Consider the following 19,248-nt stretch of genomic DNA (forward strand, 5'->3'; position numbering starts at 1 on the left):
GTCCACACAAAGATTTGAATGCACATGTTCAAAACTGGAAACAATCCAGGTGTCCTGTAGCTGGTGACTGGATAAACAAATTGTAGTATGTCCACACAATAGAATATTATTCAGCAGTAAATGGAAAGAACTGCTAATATACACATCAACATGGACAAATTTCAAAAGCATTATGCTAAGTGATAAAAGCCATACACAAAGAGTTACATACTATTTGATTTTGTTTATATAGAATTCCAATAAAGGCAAAAGTACAGTGACAGAAAATAGACCAGGGTTGCCTGGGGCAGTGAGGAGTGGGAAGAGGAGTAACTGAATGGGGTATGAGGGAACTTTTGGAGTGATAGAAATATTCTACATCTTGATTGTGTTGGTGGATACACAACTGCATAACTACACATTTGTCACAACTCACTGAACTGTGTACCTAAATGGGTACCTTAATAAGACTTATTAATACCTTAATAAATGTAATTTATTAATACCTTAATAATGTAAATTATACCTTAATAAAGCTTATTTTAAAAAAAACAACAAAGCTAAATATCTATTGCCAGCATGAAAACTATCATTTCTTGCCTCACTTACCATATTGTATGTTTAAAAAGCAACGTAAATCCACCATACACACTTGATAGATTGAAGAGGCTATGATTTGCAAGGGACTGATTGACTTACCAGTATGTTGGCATTGCAGTTGCTAGAGTACACATCCCAGGGATTAGTCAGCAGGCATTGCCAAAACTTATGAAAAGGGAATCTGAATGTTGTCCTGTCACTAAATCACAGTACTTTATTTTATATTTTGATGAAGGGTTTCATGTGAGACAACCCATACATTGGCAGATGCTCTTTTTTCAACTAAATCAAATGTGTCAGTTGAGTTTTTTGTTGTTCTCATCGTTGTTTTAATTTAAGGTAGGTTATGTGTGGGGAAAAACATTTTCAGTCCTTTTCTTGGCACAACAGAATCACTTTCTTTAGTGTGTTTTAGGCAGTTGAAGTCTTAAAATCTTAGTAGTTTAGGTCATTTGGGAGAGTCATAACTCTACATTTTACTTAAGCTCTGTCTTTGAAGAGAGGATTGGCACAGCAAAATCTGTTGTGTAGGCAATTTACTGTTTAATATAATATTTTTAAGTGGCTTCAGAATGCGTGACCTCTATTAAAAGAAAGTATCTCTCAGATTGGGAAAAAAAAAAAACAAAAACAAAAACAACAGAAAACAAGCAAAAACAATGAGAAGACAACAAGCAGACAATGAGCAAACAATGAGCAAACATTGAGCAAAAACAAAAACGAGCAAAAACAAACAGGGAGTGGATGTAGTTCACGCAGTTGAGCACCCACCTCCCACATGGGAGGTCCTGGTTTTGGTTCCCAGTGCCTCCTAAAGAAAAAACGGGCTATAAGCAGACAACAAGCAAAACCCCCCTTCCAAAAAACCCTGAGCAGATAATGAGCAAAAACGATGAGCAAACAGATGAGGGAGCCATCTTGGGGTGGGTGGGAGTGAATAAGGTCCTCTGCCTTCATGGAGCTTACATTCTGCTTCTGTTAATTTTCTTACACAGGCATTTGGCAGGCACTGAGGTATAACATCTCAAATCATTTCTTTTTAAGGAAGAGCATACATAAAAATGTTCTCTAATTTTTATCAGTTTGTTTTCTTTATGTTCTTTATTTTTCACACATTATTTTTTTTAGCTTTTTATTTTGATATATTTTAAACTTTTACTGAACAGTCAAAAAAAAAAAAGGAAAAATCCCATACACTGCAAGGGAATTTTTAATTTCTTTTACTGTGGTTTTTAGCTCTGTTTATTCCCTCTTATAATTTCCCTCTGACGTGTCTGTTCATTAAACTTGTATTTAGCCAGTGTTATGGCAGAGCTTTCTTTGAATGCCAGGAGCTAATAAATTAAAAAGGTAAAAAAAAATTCACCTTACACTCTTTCTTTATACTGAACACACCTAAGCTTAAGTAACAAAGAAAGTGATTCAAAAAATAAAAACATGGAAAAGGCTGTCTAGGACAAATGCCAACAAATAGAAAGCACTGTAGCATATTAGTGTGAATTGAAATAGACTTTACATTTAGGAAGGTGTAATATAAGAGATATAACGGTGTGAATGTTTTGAATGTACCTTTGAAAAACATAAAGGAAAAACTGTTACAATGCAAGTATAAATGGACAAACCCACCATCTTGGTGGGAGATTTTGAATAATCAACAGATCAAGTAGAAAATAAGTATAGAAGAGGATTTTAATTAACATAATTAAAAGGCTTGACTTAATAGATACATGTAATGGAGAATACACACTTTTCAAAACTTGCATAATCACCTTGCAAAAGTTGCTTTAAAAGTAATCCAGGGAAGCAGACTTGGCCCAATGGATAGGGCGTCTGCCTACCACATGGGAGATCTGCAGTTCAAACCCTGGGCCTCCTTGACCCGTGTGGAGCTGGGCCATGCGCAGTGCTGATGCGCACAAGGAGTGCCGTGCCAAGCAGGGGTGTCCCCCACATAGGGGAGCACCATGCGCAAGGAGTGCACCCCGTAAGGAGAGCCGCCCAGCGCGAAAGAAAGCGCAGCCTGCCCAAGAATGGTGCCACACACACGGAGAGCTGACACAACAAGATGATGCCACAGAAAGAAACACAGATTCCCAGTGCCATTGATAAGGATAGAAGGGGTCACAGAAGAACACACAGCAAATGGACACAGAGACAGACAACGGGGGCGGGGTGGGATGGGGAAGGGGAGAGAAATTAAAAAAAAAAAAGTAATCCAAAGAAAATCTCAATAAAATAGGAACATATTGTTACTTCCTCCTTGAGGAGATATTGTATATAAAAGCTTCTGATGCTATCTCAGAAAATATTTGTTCCTTTTTGTATTTTTTGTTTGTTTAATCCTAGGAACTGCCGCAGTAGGACACACAGATAAGATTGGGCGTTTGAAAGAACTCTGTGAGAAGTATGGCATCTGGCTTCACGTGGAGGGGTAAGTAGGTGATGAAGTTGGCTCCATGTTGGCCCTGCACACGGCTGTCATGGAGGACGGGCATGCAGGCTCTCAATTTGTAGTAACCTTTATTCCTAAGGGCTCTTTGAGTTGTAAATAACAAAATCATCCTGATTTGGCCTAAGCAAAGGAGATTTTATTGGCTCAGATACCTGAAAAGACCTGTGCTAGAACTGGGTCTAAGCACAATGTGAACTAGGACTTTGTGTATGTCTCTCTCCCCCCACCACTGGACTTAATTTCCTCAATGTTAGTTCAAGTTAGAGTTAAAGTATTATGGTCAAAGTAGCTGCAGCCAGGTTCTTGTTCAGTGGGCCAGAAGTCTACTGAACCAACTACTGTGGACAGGGAAATGTAACACTGGTGGTTGAGGTTATTTGCCTCTGGAGCAGGTGGTGGTATCTCCTCCATTCAGAGCTTGTGGTCTGATAGAGGAGAGGGAGGGGGGGTGGTCCCAGAAGGCAGGTGGAATGCTGTTAAAAGAAGAGGGGGGAAGTGAATTTGGCCCAACAGACAGGGCGTCCGCCTACCACATGGGAGGTCCAAGGTTCAAACCCAGGGCTTCCTTTTTTTTTTTAAGATTTATTTATTTCTACTCCCACCCCGCCCCCCACCCCCAGTTGTTTGTTTTCTGTGTCCATTTGCTGTGTGTGCTTCTTTGTCTGCTTCTGTTGTTGTCAGCAGCATGGGAATCTGTGTTTCTTTTTGTTGTGTCATCTTGTTGTGTCAGCTCTCCATGTGTGCGGCGCCATTCCTGGGCAGGCTGAAATTTCTTTTGCGTTGGGCAGCTCTCCTTACGGGGCGCACTCCTTGCGCGTGGGGCTCCCCTATTGGGGGGACACCCCTGCCTGGCATGGCACTCCTTGTGTGCATCAGCACTGCACGTGGGCCAGCTCAACACGGGTCAAGGAGGCCCAGGGTTTGAACTGCGGAACTCCCATGTGGTAGATGGATGCCCTATCCACTAGACCAAGTCTGTTTCCCTAAATCCAGGGCTTCCTGACCCGTGTGATGAGCTGGCCCATGTGCAGTGCTGATGTGCGCAAGGAGTGCCGTGCCATGCAGGGGTGTCCCCTGTGTAGGGGAACCCCATGTGTAAGGGGTGCACCCTGTAAGGAGAGCCGCTCAGTACAAATAAAATGCAGCCTGCCCAGGAGTGGTGGTGCCACACACACGGAGAGCTGATGCAGCTAGATGACGCAACAAAACGAGACAGATTCTGGGTGCCGCTGACAACGATACAAGCGGACACAGAAGAACACACAACAAATGGACACAGAGAGCGGACAACTGGGGGGGGGGGGCGGGGAAGGAGAGAGAAATAAATAAAAAATAAATCTTTTAAAAAAGAGGGAGCAGAGGAAGCAGGACAACCCTAAGTAGCCTATACCTACTATGTCCTAGTAGGTAGCTTTCTTTTTTATTTAATCCTTATGGGAAAGAATCATGACTGGAAAGAAAAAACTGAAAGATATAAAATGTTACACCCATTATACTAATTAAGTAGGAGGCATCCCCTGAAATGCATCTTGATTAAAATGTATTTTCAAAGTTTTCCTGAAATTTATATAAACTACATTTTCTGTTATAAAAGTTAGTAACACATCTGAAAGACGTTTAACTGTCAGCTTGCAACAATGCAACCTTTTTTTTTTTATAAAGTTCGTGCACAGTGAATAAGCAACAACAAATAATTCATTCTTACACTGGTGTCTTTTCTTCCAGTGTGAATCTGGCAACACTGGCTCTAGGATATGTCTCCTCATCAGTGCTGGTATGTTCTTGATTTACTAAAATTGGGGTTTTTAAGGAGGACTTTAAATTCACTCAGTCACTGTATTTATGAAAGGAAGAGGGTGTTGAATTGAGTGTATTTTTCTCAGATACTCTGACAAAAGTTGTTCTCCTTTTGGTAGGCTGCAACCAAATGTGATAGCATGACACTGACTCCTGGCCCGTGGCTGGGCTTGCCAGCTGTTCCTGCAGTTACACTTTACAAACACGACGATCCTGCCTTGGTAAGCTTGCTCTCACCAGGGAAAGGATGGAGACTGGCTAATCATCATTATTAGGTTTTGGGACAAAATTCAGAAATATAAAGGGAAAAAGGGAAAAGTTTCCTTAATTCTATGTCTCTTACATTTTCTTGAAGTTCCTTCTAGCTTTGTTCCGAAAAAACTGTTAATGTAAGTGAATCATACCATGTATTTTGTTTGTTTTCCCCATACTTCCCTATGAGTATAAGAATTTTTATGACATTTTATGATTGCATAGTATTCTATCATTCTCCATTAATGAACTTTTAGCATGTTTTCCAATTTTTGTTACTGAAATAATGACAATGAGCATCTTTCTACAATTCAAATTATTTCCTTAGAATAGGTTCCCAGATGTAGAATTACTGGGTTGGAATATTTTAAGGCTCCTGATCCATATTGCGCAAAAGGTCGGAGCATGATATTTTATTTTAAAAAAACATAGTAATGGTTCTTGATAGTGGATCAGTTAGTAATGGGCACCTGCAAAATAAGCTTTAAGTGATTCCTACTAAGACAATTCATGTCTTGTTCAGTTGATAATGGCCATTTATTTGAGTATGCTCAGAGCAACCTTGGAAGGGTCTGTCTCTTGAATGGCTAAGAGCTCTGGCTCTGGAATTTAAATGATCTGAATTCTCATCCTGGCTTTGCTGAGTTGCCTAGACTACTTACCTCATAGAGTTTTTGGATGGTCAACTGTGTAGCGCAAGCAAAGTGCCTACCATGGTATCTGTCATATGGTAAAGGTGTGATTAATGGTAATTTGTTTGATTGTGTGATTTCAATGGTTTTGATTAGTAAAACCCATATTGGCATTTTTCAGACCTTAGTCGCCGGTCTTACATCAAATAAACCAGCAGACAAACTCCGTGCCCTGCCATTGTGGTTATCTTTACAATACTTGGGACTTGATGGGATTGTGGAGAGAATAAAGCATGCTTGTCAATTGGTGAGTAGAAACCTGAAGTTTAAATGGGCCACAAATATTCTATGGCAAAGGCAGAAAAAGACTTCATATATTTACCCTCCATCTAATAACCTCAATTGTCTGGATGTACTGTATTATGAGCAAGCAAATTGTCTTGTATTTATATGGTCCTTGTTCAAAGTTTTGGGAGAGACTTATCAGGATTTGTGTCACAATGAAACTGGTTTAAAATGAAAGCCAGTGTCAGCATGTGATCAGAAAAAAAGTGTAAGATGACAGCCAAGTAGTGGAGAATGATACCAAAGGCAGGGGTAAATGTTCTGCTTGACTGACTGATTCCTGAGCATGGGGGAATATGGTGGTTAGCGGTTTGTTATGCATTGCATGTGTATTTTGAACAGCAGTTGCTTTGGGTTCCCAAATTGCAGTGCTCTAGAAGTAATTGAAATTCTTTTCATTAACTTGAGGTGTTCTAATTGTAAAAAATATATCTAACTATGCTGTAGTCAAAGCCTCAGGATGGAGAAATAACGTATGAATTAGAGTGGACTTACTGGTATTCTGCTATAGAATTACTGTGACTGTAGCAATGGAAGAAACTGTTTCATTAATATGGAGACAGTGGCCTTGGGAGTTGCTGAGGGCGGGGAGAGGGAAGAAGTGTGATATGGGGGTATTTCCAGGACTTGAGTTGTCCTGAATGATATTGTAGGGACAGATGCAGGACATTACATATCCTGCCATAACCCACTGAATAGACTGGGAGAGAGTGTAAACAACAATGTAAACTCTAATCCATGCTGTGTAGCAGTGTTCCAAATGTATTCATCCAATGCAATAAATGTGCCACACTGATGAAAGAAGTTATTGATGTGGGAGGATTGTGGGGAATGGGGGTATATGGGACCCTCTTATACTTTTTAATGTAACATTTTGTATGATCAATGTGTCTTAAAAAAAAAAAAAGAAAGCAAATAAATGTCATATTTATGCAGTTTGAGAGCTGAGCCCTTACCTAAGCTTAATAGCATAATGTCACTTCTCTCTACCTTCATTTTCATATCTGTAAAATAGGGATAATATAATAAAAGTTAGTTATGAGGATTTAATGAATTCATGCACATAAAGCTCTTATAGTAGTACCTGATCATATAGTAAGTTATGCATAAAGGTTTGAGAATAAATATTTGTTTTAAATATCTTCTTGGGGAATTTGCATTTCCTCAACTATCATTCTGATGTTTAAGAAAAATCAGTATTTTCTGTTACGGTAGTCCTTTGATTCATAATATGTTAAGATAGTTCTTTTTTACATTAAAAGTGTTAAGATTTATGCTCATTATGTTTACAAAGCACGTTTAAAGAACAGTTTTCCCACTGTGCTATTGCCTCCTGCCTTGAGGTTTAGCTCTGTGGAAGAAGTCCTTATTGCCATAATAAATTAGTCAATTTGGGGAAGGTTCTGGTTCTCAAGGGAGGGCTTTAATTCCTCTTGGTCTGTGGAGTACAGGAAAATAATGACATTAACCATCAAACCCTTGAAGTCACATAGCTCTGGCATCTAACTCCAAGTAAAAACTGTGATTTCAATTATTTGCATGGACTTGAAGATATCTGCTGCTGACTCACCACCGTTAAATGTAGGCACTTGTGAAACTGGTTGGAAATTTAGCAAATGCGGTTGTCTGTGTACATTTATGTCTTATATTCCATACTAGATCACAGGTTCCCTGTGAGCAAATATCAGTATCCTTCTTTTCCTTGTCCTCCTCCTCCTCCTCCTCCTCATCCACATCCCCTTTATCATCATATGTAGCAGTTCTTGAGCATTTACTTGGTGTCAAGCACTGCAGGCACTTTATGTGGATCGTGGTCATTTGATCACCACAACTTCACTATAATGTAAAATCCACCAATAACAAATTAAGAAGTAGTTTTCATGAGGGTCTTCCCAGGGTCCAATACTCAATAAATAACTGTTAAGTTCATGAACCCCAGCCCCAAGAGGTAAATGCTATTGTTATCTCCAAATCAGTGATGGAACTGGGATTGAGAGGTGAATATAACACTGATGGTCCTGAGGATGGTAGCCATCACTTGCATGGTGCTTTCTATGTTCTAGGCACTCTTTTTGAACACTTAACATATCTCCACACATTTTAATCTTCACAACAACCCTGTAAAATAGATACTGTCATCCCTATTTTATAGTTGAAGGAACTGAAGCACATGGAGGTTAAATAACTTGTCCAAGGTTGTAGGTAGTAGGTAGCAGATTAATTTATCCATGTTATACAACTGGTAAATGGCAGAGCAAGGGTTTGAACCCAAGTATGTCTGATTCTAGACCCAGCTGTTAAGCATCACGCTGTGCCCTCTCTCCCAATATACAGTACTATGCTTTACATTCAGTAGTTTTTGTGAATGACTTACTTAAATTGCCAATATGACAGATCCACGTTTCTCATTAGAAAAAGTATTTCTTGAACCACTAAATGTAAGTTTTAATGGAAAGGATAGGGAATATGTGCAGATCTTGAAATAGATTGATAGCCAAATTTAGAAATCACCAAGTTGCCTGAGATCTTGTTTGCAGACCTACAAAGAAAAAATACATATGTAAACTTTTTAATTAGAGAACTTGTAGGTTTGCAGAAAGATCAAGTAGAAAATAGAGTTCCCATGTGCCCTCTCACACACACAGTTTTCCCTGTTAATTAGTGCGTTACTGTGGTACCGGTGTTAAAATTGACAAAACAATATTACTGAAAGTATCGTATTAACTATAGTTCATAGTTTACACTAAGATTCACTGTGTTGTACAGTTCTGTGTTTTTTAAGAGTTTTTATTCTAGTGAAATATATACAACCCAAAATTTCCCCTTTAAACTACTTTCCTATCTACAATTCATTAATGTTAATTACATTCACAGTGTTGTGCTCCCATCACCACCATCTATTACCAAAACTTTTCCATCACCCCAAATTGATATTACCAATTAAGCATTAATTCCCCATTCCCTACCCCTACCCCAGCCCCTGGTAACCTGCCTACTAATTTCTGACTCTTTGAATTTACTTATTTTAATTATTACATATCATTGAGCTCATACAATAATTATCCTTTTGTGTCTGGCTTATTTCACACAACATACTGACTACAAGATTCATCCTTGTTTCAGTATGCATCAGAACTTTATTCCTTTTTACAGCCAAATAATACTCCATTGTATGTACAATATTACATTTTGTTTATTCATCTGTTGATGGACACTTGGGTTGGTTCCATCTTTAAGTAATCATGAATAATGCCTCTGTGAATGATTATCAGTGTGCAAATATCTGTTCAAGTTGCTACTTTCAATTCTTTTGGATATACCAAGAAGTGGAATTGCCAGGTCATGTGGTAATTCTATACTTAACCTTCTGAGAAACTACCAAACTTTTCCATAATAGCTGAACTATTTTACATTCCCACCAGTGATGAGTGCATGCTTCTATATATCTCCACATCCTCCAACACTTGTAACTTTCCATTTTTGTAATAGTAGCCATTCTAAGGGTGTGAAATTGGTATTTCATTGTAGTTTTGATTTGCATTTCCTTAATGGCTAATGATGTTGAGCTTCTTTTTATGTGCTTATTTGCTGTTTTTATATCTTCTTCAGAGAAATGACTATTCAAGTGTTTTGCCCATTTTCTAATTGGGTCATTTGTCTTTCATTGTTGCGTTGTAGGATTTCTTTATTCTGTATTAAGTCCTTATCAAATATGTGGTTTTCAAATAGTTTCTCCCATGAAAAACTGCTTCTTATCAAAGACTTAACCTCAAAACTGGAAAAACTAGAAAAAGAAGAGCAAGCTAAATTCAGAATGAGCAGAAGGAAGGCAATAAAGATTAGAGCATAGACAAATGAAATAAGGAATAAAAAAACAGAATGAAACCAAAAGTTGGTTTTTGAAAAGATCAATAAAATTGACAAACCTTTGGCTAGACTGATGAAGGAAAAAAAGAGAGCGGACACAAATAACTAAACTCAAATGAAAATGCAGGCATTACTACCAACCCCACTGAAGTAAAAAGAACTGTAAGCACGTACTGTAAACAGTTGTTTGCCAACCAGTCAAATAACCTAGATGCAATGGACAAATTCCTAGAAACACGTAAACTACCTACCCTGAATCAAGAAGGAACAGATCTCTGACAAACCAATAACTAGTAAAGAGATTGAATCACTAATCAAAAACCTCCCCAAAAAAGAAAAACTCAGGACCAGATGACTTCATTGGGGAATTTTACCAACCATTCTAAGAAGAATTGGCACCAGTCCTGCTCATACCCTTCCAGAAAATTGAAGAGGAAGGAATACTCCCTAATTCATTCTGTGAGGCCAACATCACCCTTAAACAAAAGGCAGATAAAGATACCACAGGGAAAGAAAGTTACAGACCAGTATCTCTTATGAATATAGATGCAAAAATCCTTAATAAAATGCTAGCAAACCCAATACACATTAAAAGAATTATACACTATGATCAAGTAGGATTTATCCCAGGGACACAAGGGTGGTTCAACATAAAAAATTAATGTAATACACCACATTAACAAAGGGAAAAAACTACATGGTCATCTCAACTGATGCAGAAAAGGCATTTGACAAAATCCAGTACCCCTTCTTGATAAAAACCCTGAGAACATTATAAATAGAAGGAAGCTTCCTCAATGTGATAAAGGGCATATATATGAAAAACCCACATCTGATATCAATAGTGAAAAACAAAGCTTGCCCTATAAATGAAGAACAAGATAAGGATACCTACTGTCACCACTGTTATTCAACATAGTACTGGAAGTTCTTGCCAGAGCAATTGGGCAAGAAAAATATTTTATCCATATTATAAAGGAAGAGGTAAAACTTTCCATATTAGCAGATGGCATGTTACTATATACAGATAATCCTGAAAAATCTTCAGCACAGTTCCAAAGAGCTACTAAATGAATTAAACAAAATGGTGGGGTACAAGATCAACACCTCAAAATCAGTAGGGTTTCTCTACACTAACAATAATCAGAAGAAATCTAGAAAAAAATTCCATTGACAATAGCAACTAAAAGAATCAAATATCTGGGAATAAATCTAACTGAAGATGTAAAAGATTTGTACGCTAAAAACTATAACCATCAAAGAAAACCTAAATAAATGGAAGGATATTCCATGTTCATGGATTGGGAAGACTAAATTATTAAAATGTCAGTTCTACCCAAAGCAATTTACAGATTCAGTGCAATCCCAATTAAAATTCCAACAAATTTCTTTGTGGAAATGGAATAGCCAATCATCAAATTTATATGGATCTAGAAACAAATAAGGAGGCATGGGGAACAGTTGTCATTTCTTTCCACTCTCTCTTGAATATTACTTCCTTAAATACATTGCTTTACCCCTCCAACTAAAACATATCATTGGCTTGCTTTATCTCCTGTCCCTTGTTTTATATTCCTTCATACTTCTTATCATCACTTGAAATCAAGTAAAACATTTGCAAGCTTTAAAAAATTTATATGCATCTGCCCCATGGACTCAAGGCCCCTCACGATTAAGAAGCAGGGGGGGGCATCACCATCCCCAAATCCTCAAGATTGGGGAATGAACAAATGGACTAAAGTAGACTTATCTTTATTCTAGTATAGATTTGTTGTTACTCTAGCAATGGAAGAACTTCTATCATTGATTTGGAGGCAGTGGCCACCAGAGGTTCTGAGGAGGGGAAGAAGGAAAAATAGATATAATATGGGGGCATTTTCAGGACATTGGAATTGTCCTGAATGACATTGCAATGACAGATACAGGTCATTATATATCTTGTCATAGCTTACAAAATTGAGTGGGACAGAATGTGAACTGTAGTGTAAACTGTAATCCACGCTTAGTAGCATGCTTCAACATGTGCTCATCAATTTTATCAAATGTACCACACTAATGAAGGATGTTGTTGATGTAGAAAAGTGGGAGGAGGACGGAGTGGGGCATATGGGAATCCCTTATGGTTTTCATGTAACATTTATGTAATCTAAAGTTTATTTTAAATAGCTAAAGCCATCTTGAAAAAGAAGAATGAAGTTAGAGGACTCAGACTTCCCAATCTTAAGCCTTATTACAAAGCAACAGTAATAAAAACAGCATGGCACTGGCAGAAGGAGAAACATACAGACTAATGGAATCAAATTGAGAATTCAGAAATAATCCCTCATTTTATATATAGCCAATTAGTTTTGACATGATTGACAAGTCCACTCAATTGAGAAAGAATAGTATTTTCAACAAATGGTACTGGGAGAACTGGATCTCCATTTGCAAAAGAATGAAGGTGGACCCCTACTTCACACCATATGTAAAAGTAAATTCAAAATGGATTGAAGACCTAAAGAGAATAACCAGAAGTATCAAACTCCTAAAAGCAAATGTAGGACAATGCAAGGTATTGGTGGTGGGATGAGGTAAGGGAGCCCTGTATTATGACACACGTTTGTTTTGTAAGTTCAAAACCTTTACTGTACATTTATTGTTTATGTATGTTCATGTATGAATAATATACTTCAATAGCATTTTTTAAATGAAAAAAAAAAGTAGGGAAGCATCTTCAGAGTCTTGGGCTAGGCAGTGGTTTCTTAGATTTTACACCTAAGCACAAGTAATAAAAGAAAAATTAGATAAATGGGAACTCATCAAAATTAAAAACTTTTCTGCATCAAAGGATTTATCATGAAAATAACAGTCTATACAATGGGAGAAAATATTTGGAAACCACATATCCAATAAGGATTTAATAACCAGAATATATAAAGAAATCATTCAACTTAACAACAGAAAGATGAACAACCCAATTTAAAAATTGGGAAAAGACTTGTTTATACATTTTTCCCAAGAAGATACACAGATTGCCAAAAAGTACATGAAAAGATGCTCACCATTAGCCATTAGGGAAATGCAAATTAAAACCACAATGCGATACCATTTCACACCCTTAGAATGGCTACTATTACAAAAACGGAAAATTATAAATGTTGGAGGATATGGAGCTATAGGAATACTCATTTCTGGTGGGAATGTAAAATGGTACAGCCACTGTGGAAGACAGTTTGGCGGTTCCTCAGAAAACTTAGTATAGAATTACCACATGACCTGGCAGTTCCACTTCTTGGAATATACCCAAAAGAATTGAAAGCTTGATCTCGAGCAGATATTTGTACCCCGATATTCATAGCAGCATTATTTACAGTTGTCATAAAATGGAAGGTGGGAAGTGGTTGTGGTCAGCTGATAGAGCATCCGCCTACCATATGGAAGGTCCAGGGTTTGATACCTAGGGCCTCCTGACCCGTGTGGTGAGTTGGCCCATGTGCAGTGCTGCTATGCACAGGGAGTGCCGTGCCACGCAGGGGTGTCCCCCATGTAGGGGTGCCCCCCCATACAAGGAGTGTGACGTGCAAGGAGAGCTGCCCTGTGCAAAAAAAGCGCAGCCCGTCCAGGAGTGGTGCCACATACACAGAGAGCTGACGCAGCAAGATGTCTCAACCAAAAAAAAAAAAGTGACAGTTTCCCAGTGCTGCGTGACAAGAATGTAAACAAACACAAAAGAGCACACAGCAAATGGACACAGAGAGCCAACAATGGGGGGGTGGGGGAGGGGGGTGGCGGTAGGGGAGAGAAATAAATCTTAAAAAAAAAAAGATGGCAACCCAAGCGTCCATCAACTGATGAATGGATAAACAAAATATAGTATATATACACAGTGAAATATTATACAGCCTCTAGCAGTTTGATATAATTGATGAATTCCAAAAAGAAATATTGGATTATGCTTGTAATCTGATCTGTACCAGGGCATGATTGAGTTATGATTAGGGCACTCACAGACAAAAGGTATGGCGAAGAATAGTGTTGAGGGTTTCTGATGTTGAAGTTTTGATGTTAGAATTTGATGCTGAAGACTTAAACTGGAGCCCCAGGAAGTCAACACACAGAGGAAAGAAAAGCCAGGCGCAGGAAGGAAGGAACCTTGAAGCCAGAGTAAAGCAAGCCCCAGGAACATAGGAACCCAGGAAGCCTGAACCCTCACAGACGTCGGCAGCCATCTTGCTCTAAATAAACTTTGGGGGAAGTAAATTATGCTTTATGGCCTGGTATCTTAAGCTCCTATCCTAAATAAATACACTTTATAAAAACCAACCAATTTCTGGTATTTTGCATCAGCACCCCTTTGGCTGACTAATACACAGCCGTTAAAAGTAATGACATTCTGATACATGCTAAAACATGGATGAATCCTGATGATATGTTCGACGGCATAAACCAGACACAAAAGACAAATACTGTATGATCTCACTAATAGGAAATAATTAAGCAAACTCATAGAATCCGAATCTAGAATATAAGTTACCAGGGGATGGTGAGGGCAGGGAATAGGGAGTTAACCACAATGAATTATATATTTGAATGTGGTTAAAAGAAATTTTAGGTTGTACATAAATTTCTATAATAAAAATTCAAAAACTTTTCAATATGTTGTATCTAATTAAATTACTTAAGCTATTGTCATTTGCAGAGTCAGCGGTTACAAGAAAGTTTGAAGAAAGTGAAGCACTTCAAAGTCTTGGTATGGTATATAACTTCAGCTATTTTTAAAATAAATAACTTTTGCCTTCAGCAGTTTAGAATATTTTCTCCAGATTTGATCCATTTCGATAAAATTATGGTAGCTCCAATAAACATAGTCATTATAGTCTATTTCAGATTGTTGTTTTAGTATCTCAGTCTTGGAGGCGCAAATCCCATCCTCTCCATTGTGTCTGCTGACTCATGCTCCCTGTGTATTGTAATTTTTTATTAGAAGCTAGATTTTTTTCCACTTTGGGAATTTATGCAGCCTGAGTAGGGGGTTCAAGAGTTTGACTAGCCTAGGTCTATTTATTTATGTTAGATTCACAGCCTTGGGAGTCCTACCCTGTATAGGACACAAACCCAGGTGCAATGCACACCTGACATTTTGACTTTTTTATGAGAGAATGTGTTTCTCCCTTTTTAGAGCTTCAGGCAGAGTTGAGTTAAGCTTTCCTGCTAGTCAGCGAGTAGTTTTTCTGTCCCTTCTTTTAGAAGGAATATTCTTTATGCAGGATTCATGGTAACTTTCCAGGCTTACCACCTGTCTCAGTCCCAATCTTTGTCTCTTGACCCTCACTTGGGCATTAAAACCCAAGACCCTAGACACTGAAGACACATTCCAGACTCCATACGTGTCACCCACTATCCCTGCAGTTCAGCTTACACATTTACAGATCTTCTCTTTTTTCTTTTAATTTCTGTGATTCACCTTTTTTGAACCCTGCAATGATTTACTCTTTTTTGTTTGTTTGCTGTTGTTTTTTTTTTTAATCCAGAATTTTAGGTATTTAGAGTTTGGTGGTTTCAGTATTAGCTCAGTTGATCATGTTACTAGAACCAGAAATTTATGTATAGTGTTTCTTAGGCCCATTGACGTTTGAGGCCACTGAGCTCAAAGAAAGAAGGAAACAAGACAATCTGTATATAGAAGTCACACACAAATCATTCTTATCCTAATGAAGGATGGAGAATGAGTGGAGAACTTTGTTGCCTTTTTTGTTCCTTCTTGCTCGTTGGGCTTATTCCATTCTATTTTAATAGTAAGGCCCTAGAACTTTAAAAGTATTAATAGATGTATCTGTTTATGTGAAAGTTAAATGAGATAATAGATGTGAAGGCACTTCAGATAGGAACTGGCTCAGTAAATAACTGCCTTTTTGAATGTCAGGTTTGCTTGACAAGAACCACAAAAAGAAAAGTTAGTAGAGTAGATCTTGACCCATCTACTTCCTCTCTTTCCAAGTCAGCATTTCCTGTTGTGGTCCTATTAATGAGATATCACACTCAGAGCCTTGGGACCTAGGTTTTATGCCTGGAATCATAGTACTGGAATTGGTGACTGTTGAGAGATCTTCTCCCACAGGCGCATCATCCCCACACTGGCCAAAATTATTGAAAAGTCTGTCAAGGGCATTGCTGTTCCCTTTGTATCCTGATCCCATGGTGATGCTCTCAGTGGAGAGCATGAATTTAGTGCTGGATTATCTTACTACGTATTTTTATCTGTTTATGAAGTCCATTAGTGAAGAAGTTGTCTACTTGACTCTAAGTGCTGCTTTAGAAAATATATAGATTTACTTTTAAACTGTGGTTATATACATTGCCAGCAGGACTTGCATCCTGTTCTGAGAGTTTTGGAAGGTGAGAAAAAAGTACTTGTCTTTTTTCCAATGAGTTTAAAAAGTTACGGTCCTGAGTGGATTAGCATGATTTCTGGTATTCTTGAAAGCATTGATCTCTTCAACAACACTGAATCTGTTTCTACTTTTTCTTGCATTTTTTTTCCTGATCTTTGTATGTTTCACTATGTTTATCTATTATTATTAAAATTTCTCCTGCTTTAGGTTCAGTGTACTCGTGTAAAATTATTAATCTTTTAAATCATTAGTTTGTACTTTAGGACTGTTATTCATAGTTATTTCTAGAATTTTACTAAACCCTGATTCCTCTAACAACTGAAATTAACCCTCAAACTTTTTAATTTAAAAAATATATCATCTCTGGCCTATTTTTTCAAGCTCACCATTTTATCTTGTAGGTGTGTGTGGAATTTAATTTGTTACTTGGTAATATCAGATTTCCATTTTTCAGGTGGAAGATGAGCTTAGTTCTCCAGTAGTGGTGTTCAGATTTTTCCAGGAATTATCAGGCTCAAGTAAGTGATTTTTTTCTTTATAAGAGGGCTCTTTGTTTATCTGCATTTAAGGACTTTGATTTGAAACTCTCTCAAGCAAATAGTCCAAAATATTTTCATTACTAAAATTTTCAGTCATCATTTAAGAAGAGTGTAACCATTTTCACAATAATTCCAGTCCTAAATGCTTTCACATTTTACTGTTAGTTTCCTGTTATTAAACCAGTATTTCCCAAATGCTAGTCCCTGGACTGGTGCTGGAATGACTGAGAAAGAATCACTTGAAAATACAAATTCTTAGACCTACTCCCCAGATATTTCGATTAAGTAGGTTGGACCCAGGGATCTCGATTTTTAAAGAATGGCCCAAGTGCCACATCCTGGTCTAAGCCACCATTTTGTTTCCTAGAATATCCCCCACTCTCTCCTAGTGCATGGTCTTTGCACTTGCTGTTCCCTCTGCCTCAAACACATTCCCCCTCGTTCTCCTCATGGCTGGCTCCTTCTTACCATTTAGGTCTCAACTAAATGTCCCTCACCTCAGAGAAGCCTTCCCTCTCTGTCCTGTCTAAAGTGACTCCGTTGTACTCTGTTAGAGCCTCCACCCTCTTTCATGGCACTAACGACAATATATAGTGACGTTCTTTCTTTATGGTCTGTGTCCTCAATTAGAATGTAAGCTCCAGGATGACAAAAACCTTGTCTGCCTCCTATCTTGAGTGCTAGCACAGTACCTGGCACAAGGAGGCACTCAAGCCGTTTGATGAGTGAAGGATAATTCTATTGTGAAGCCCAATTTGGATGCTCTTAGGTACTCTGATTTACCTTGTATAGTGCATGGTAGACTAGATAACTTATCACTTTACACTTTGGTATCCTCCCAAAATCCCTTGAGAGAAAATTATTTTTAATGCAATTAATAATTCTGTTTGTGCAAATGTTTTCAAGACTTATATTTTTCTTGAGAGCATATGTGGAACCTATAAACTGTTTATCAGATATTCATTTCACTTCTGTAATATTGGAGAATATTCCCTTGGATTAATACTGGGATCTAGGTGAAAAGATTTGGAGGGTGTTTGTTTGGGTTAGATATGTTTCTGGGAGTGAATCCCCTTCCTGTGTTTTAGGGTCTGACCCAATGCTTAAGGCTGTACCAGTGCCCAATATGGTGCCTTCAGCAGCTGGCCGGGAGAGACACTCCTGTGATGCACTGAATCGCTGGGTAAGAATGGCACCCATCTGCTTTTTCTTTTACATCCCAGAACATCGTCACCTGATCTGGTGGTTTTGGATAATACATTGTAATGCATGGGAAATCAGATATGCATGCACCTCCTACAAGGGTGGTGGGCTTTGTTCTGGGTTCTGTTATTAAATCACCACCTCACATACTGCACCACTTCTGGCAAGTCATTTCAGCATAGTTCCCTCAGTTTCCCCATGTGACTGTTTCCTTGCTGCTATGTAAAGATGTAAAGCAACATGCAAAATACTTATCACAATGCAGCTGCTTTGAAGTTCTGGTGAGCATTCTCCTGCGATATCAGAAAACACATAAGCTAGATTTTCTTGAACTCTGGCAGTCTGGACCAGAGGCATTATGTTGGGGCAGCCTTTTGACACCAGAATTTACCTCCAAGATTTTAGTCTAAAGAATCAATCATGGATGCCCTAAATAGAAGGATGTTCATTGCAGGAGTATTAATCTTAGAAAAACCATGGACATGCCTAACCTTTGGTAAGTTATGGAACATCTATACAGTGAAGTTCAAAGCAGTCATTAAAAACCATGTAGCTGAATGTTCAAGGCAGAGGGAATTGTCATCATAAATGAAATGAAAAAATATGTGTAAATTAAATGAGAAAATGGTGACATTTTTGTTGTTTTTACAATTAAAAAATATAAATACATACCTGACTCACGCGTAGAGAAAAGACCAGGAAACAGTATACCAAGATGTCAACAGAAGGTATTTCTTCTGAGTGGTACATTCTAGGTAATTTTTATTTTATTTATTTATTTTTTACTTACCTGTATTTCCTAGATTTTCTACAGTGAGCTTGTGCGTTTTAGTAAAAAAAAAAAAGTGAAATGTACTGTTTTTTTTTTTAAAGAAGCTGTCTTAATTCTTCAAGGAGAATCATAAAACTAGAGGAAATAAAGCCCTCTAAAGAGCTTCTTTGGTCTGGGTCTGAGTGGCTGCATGTAGGTCTTGAGGACATTTGACTTCCTCGCTGAGGGAGTGTGTTCACCCTGCCCTTTGCTCTGCAGCTGGGAGAACAGCTGAAACAGCTGGTGCCTGCAAGTGGCCTCACCGTCATGGATCTGGAGGTTGAGGGCGTGTGTGTGCGCTTCAGCCCTTTGATGACAGCAGCAGGTAAGTGGTCTCAGCAGATTTCCCTCCCTTGGGGAGCTTTGTTCTGATGAGAAGCAATTGCATGTCCATTCA

General features: G+C 38.1%; 1 protein-coding gene across 3 annotated transcripts in view; it reads left to right on the forward strand.

Moving 5' to 3' along the window:
* The window catches only part of PDXDC1 (pyridoxal dependent decarboxylase domain containing 1), a 76,183-nt gene that overhangs the window by 48,416 nt on the left and 8,519 nt on the right, over nucleotides 1-19,248 (forward strand). For all 3 annotated transcript variants that reach the window (XM_058286412.2, XM_058286413.2, XM_058286411.1), the window contains exons 9-16: nucleotides 2,926-3,010; nucleotides 4,757-4,805; nucleotides 4,948-5,049; nucleotides 5,894-6,019; nucleotides 14,606-14,656; nucleotides 16,753-16,816; nucleotides 17,926-18,020; nucleotides 19,071-19,176. In XM_058286412.2, the coding sequence (XP_058142395.1) occupies nucleotides 2,926-3,010; nucleotides 4,757-4,805; nucleotides 4,948-5,049; nucleotides 5,894-6,019; nucleotides 14,606-14,656; nucleotides 16,753-16,816; nucleotides 17,926-18,020; nucleotides 19,071-19,176 (678 nt within the window). The remainder of the gene's footprint in view (nucleotides 1-2,925; nucleotides 3,011-4,756; nucleotides 4,806-4,947; nucleotides 5,050-5,893; nucleotides 6,020-14,605; nucleotides 14,657-16,752; nucleotides 16,817-17,925; nucleotides 18,021-19,070; nucleotides 19,177-19,248) is intronic.

Source organism: Dasypus novemcinctus, chromosome 23, assembly GCF_030445035.2.
Source record: "Dasypus novemcinctus isolate mDasNov1 chromosome 23, mDasNov1.1.hap2, whole genome shotgun sequence".
Classification (NCBI taxonomy): Eukaryota; Metazoa; Chordata; class Mammalia; order Cingulata; family Dasypodidae; genus Dasypus; species Dasypus novemcinctus.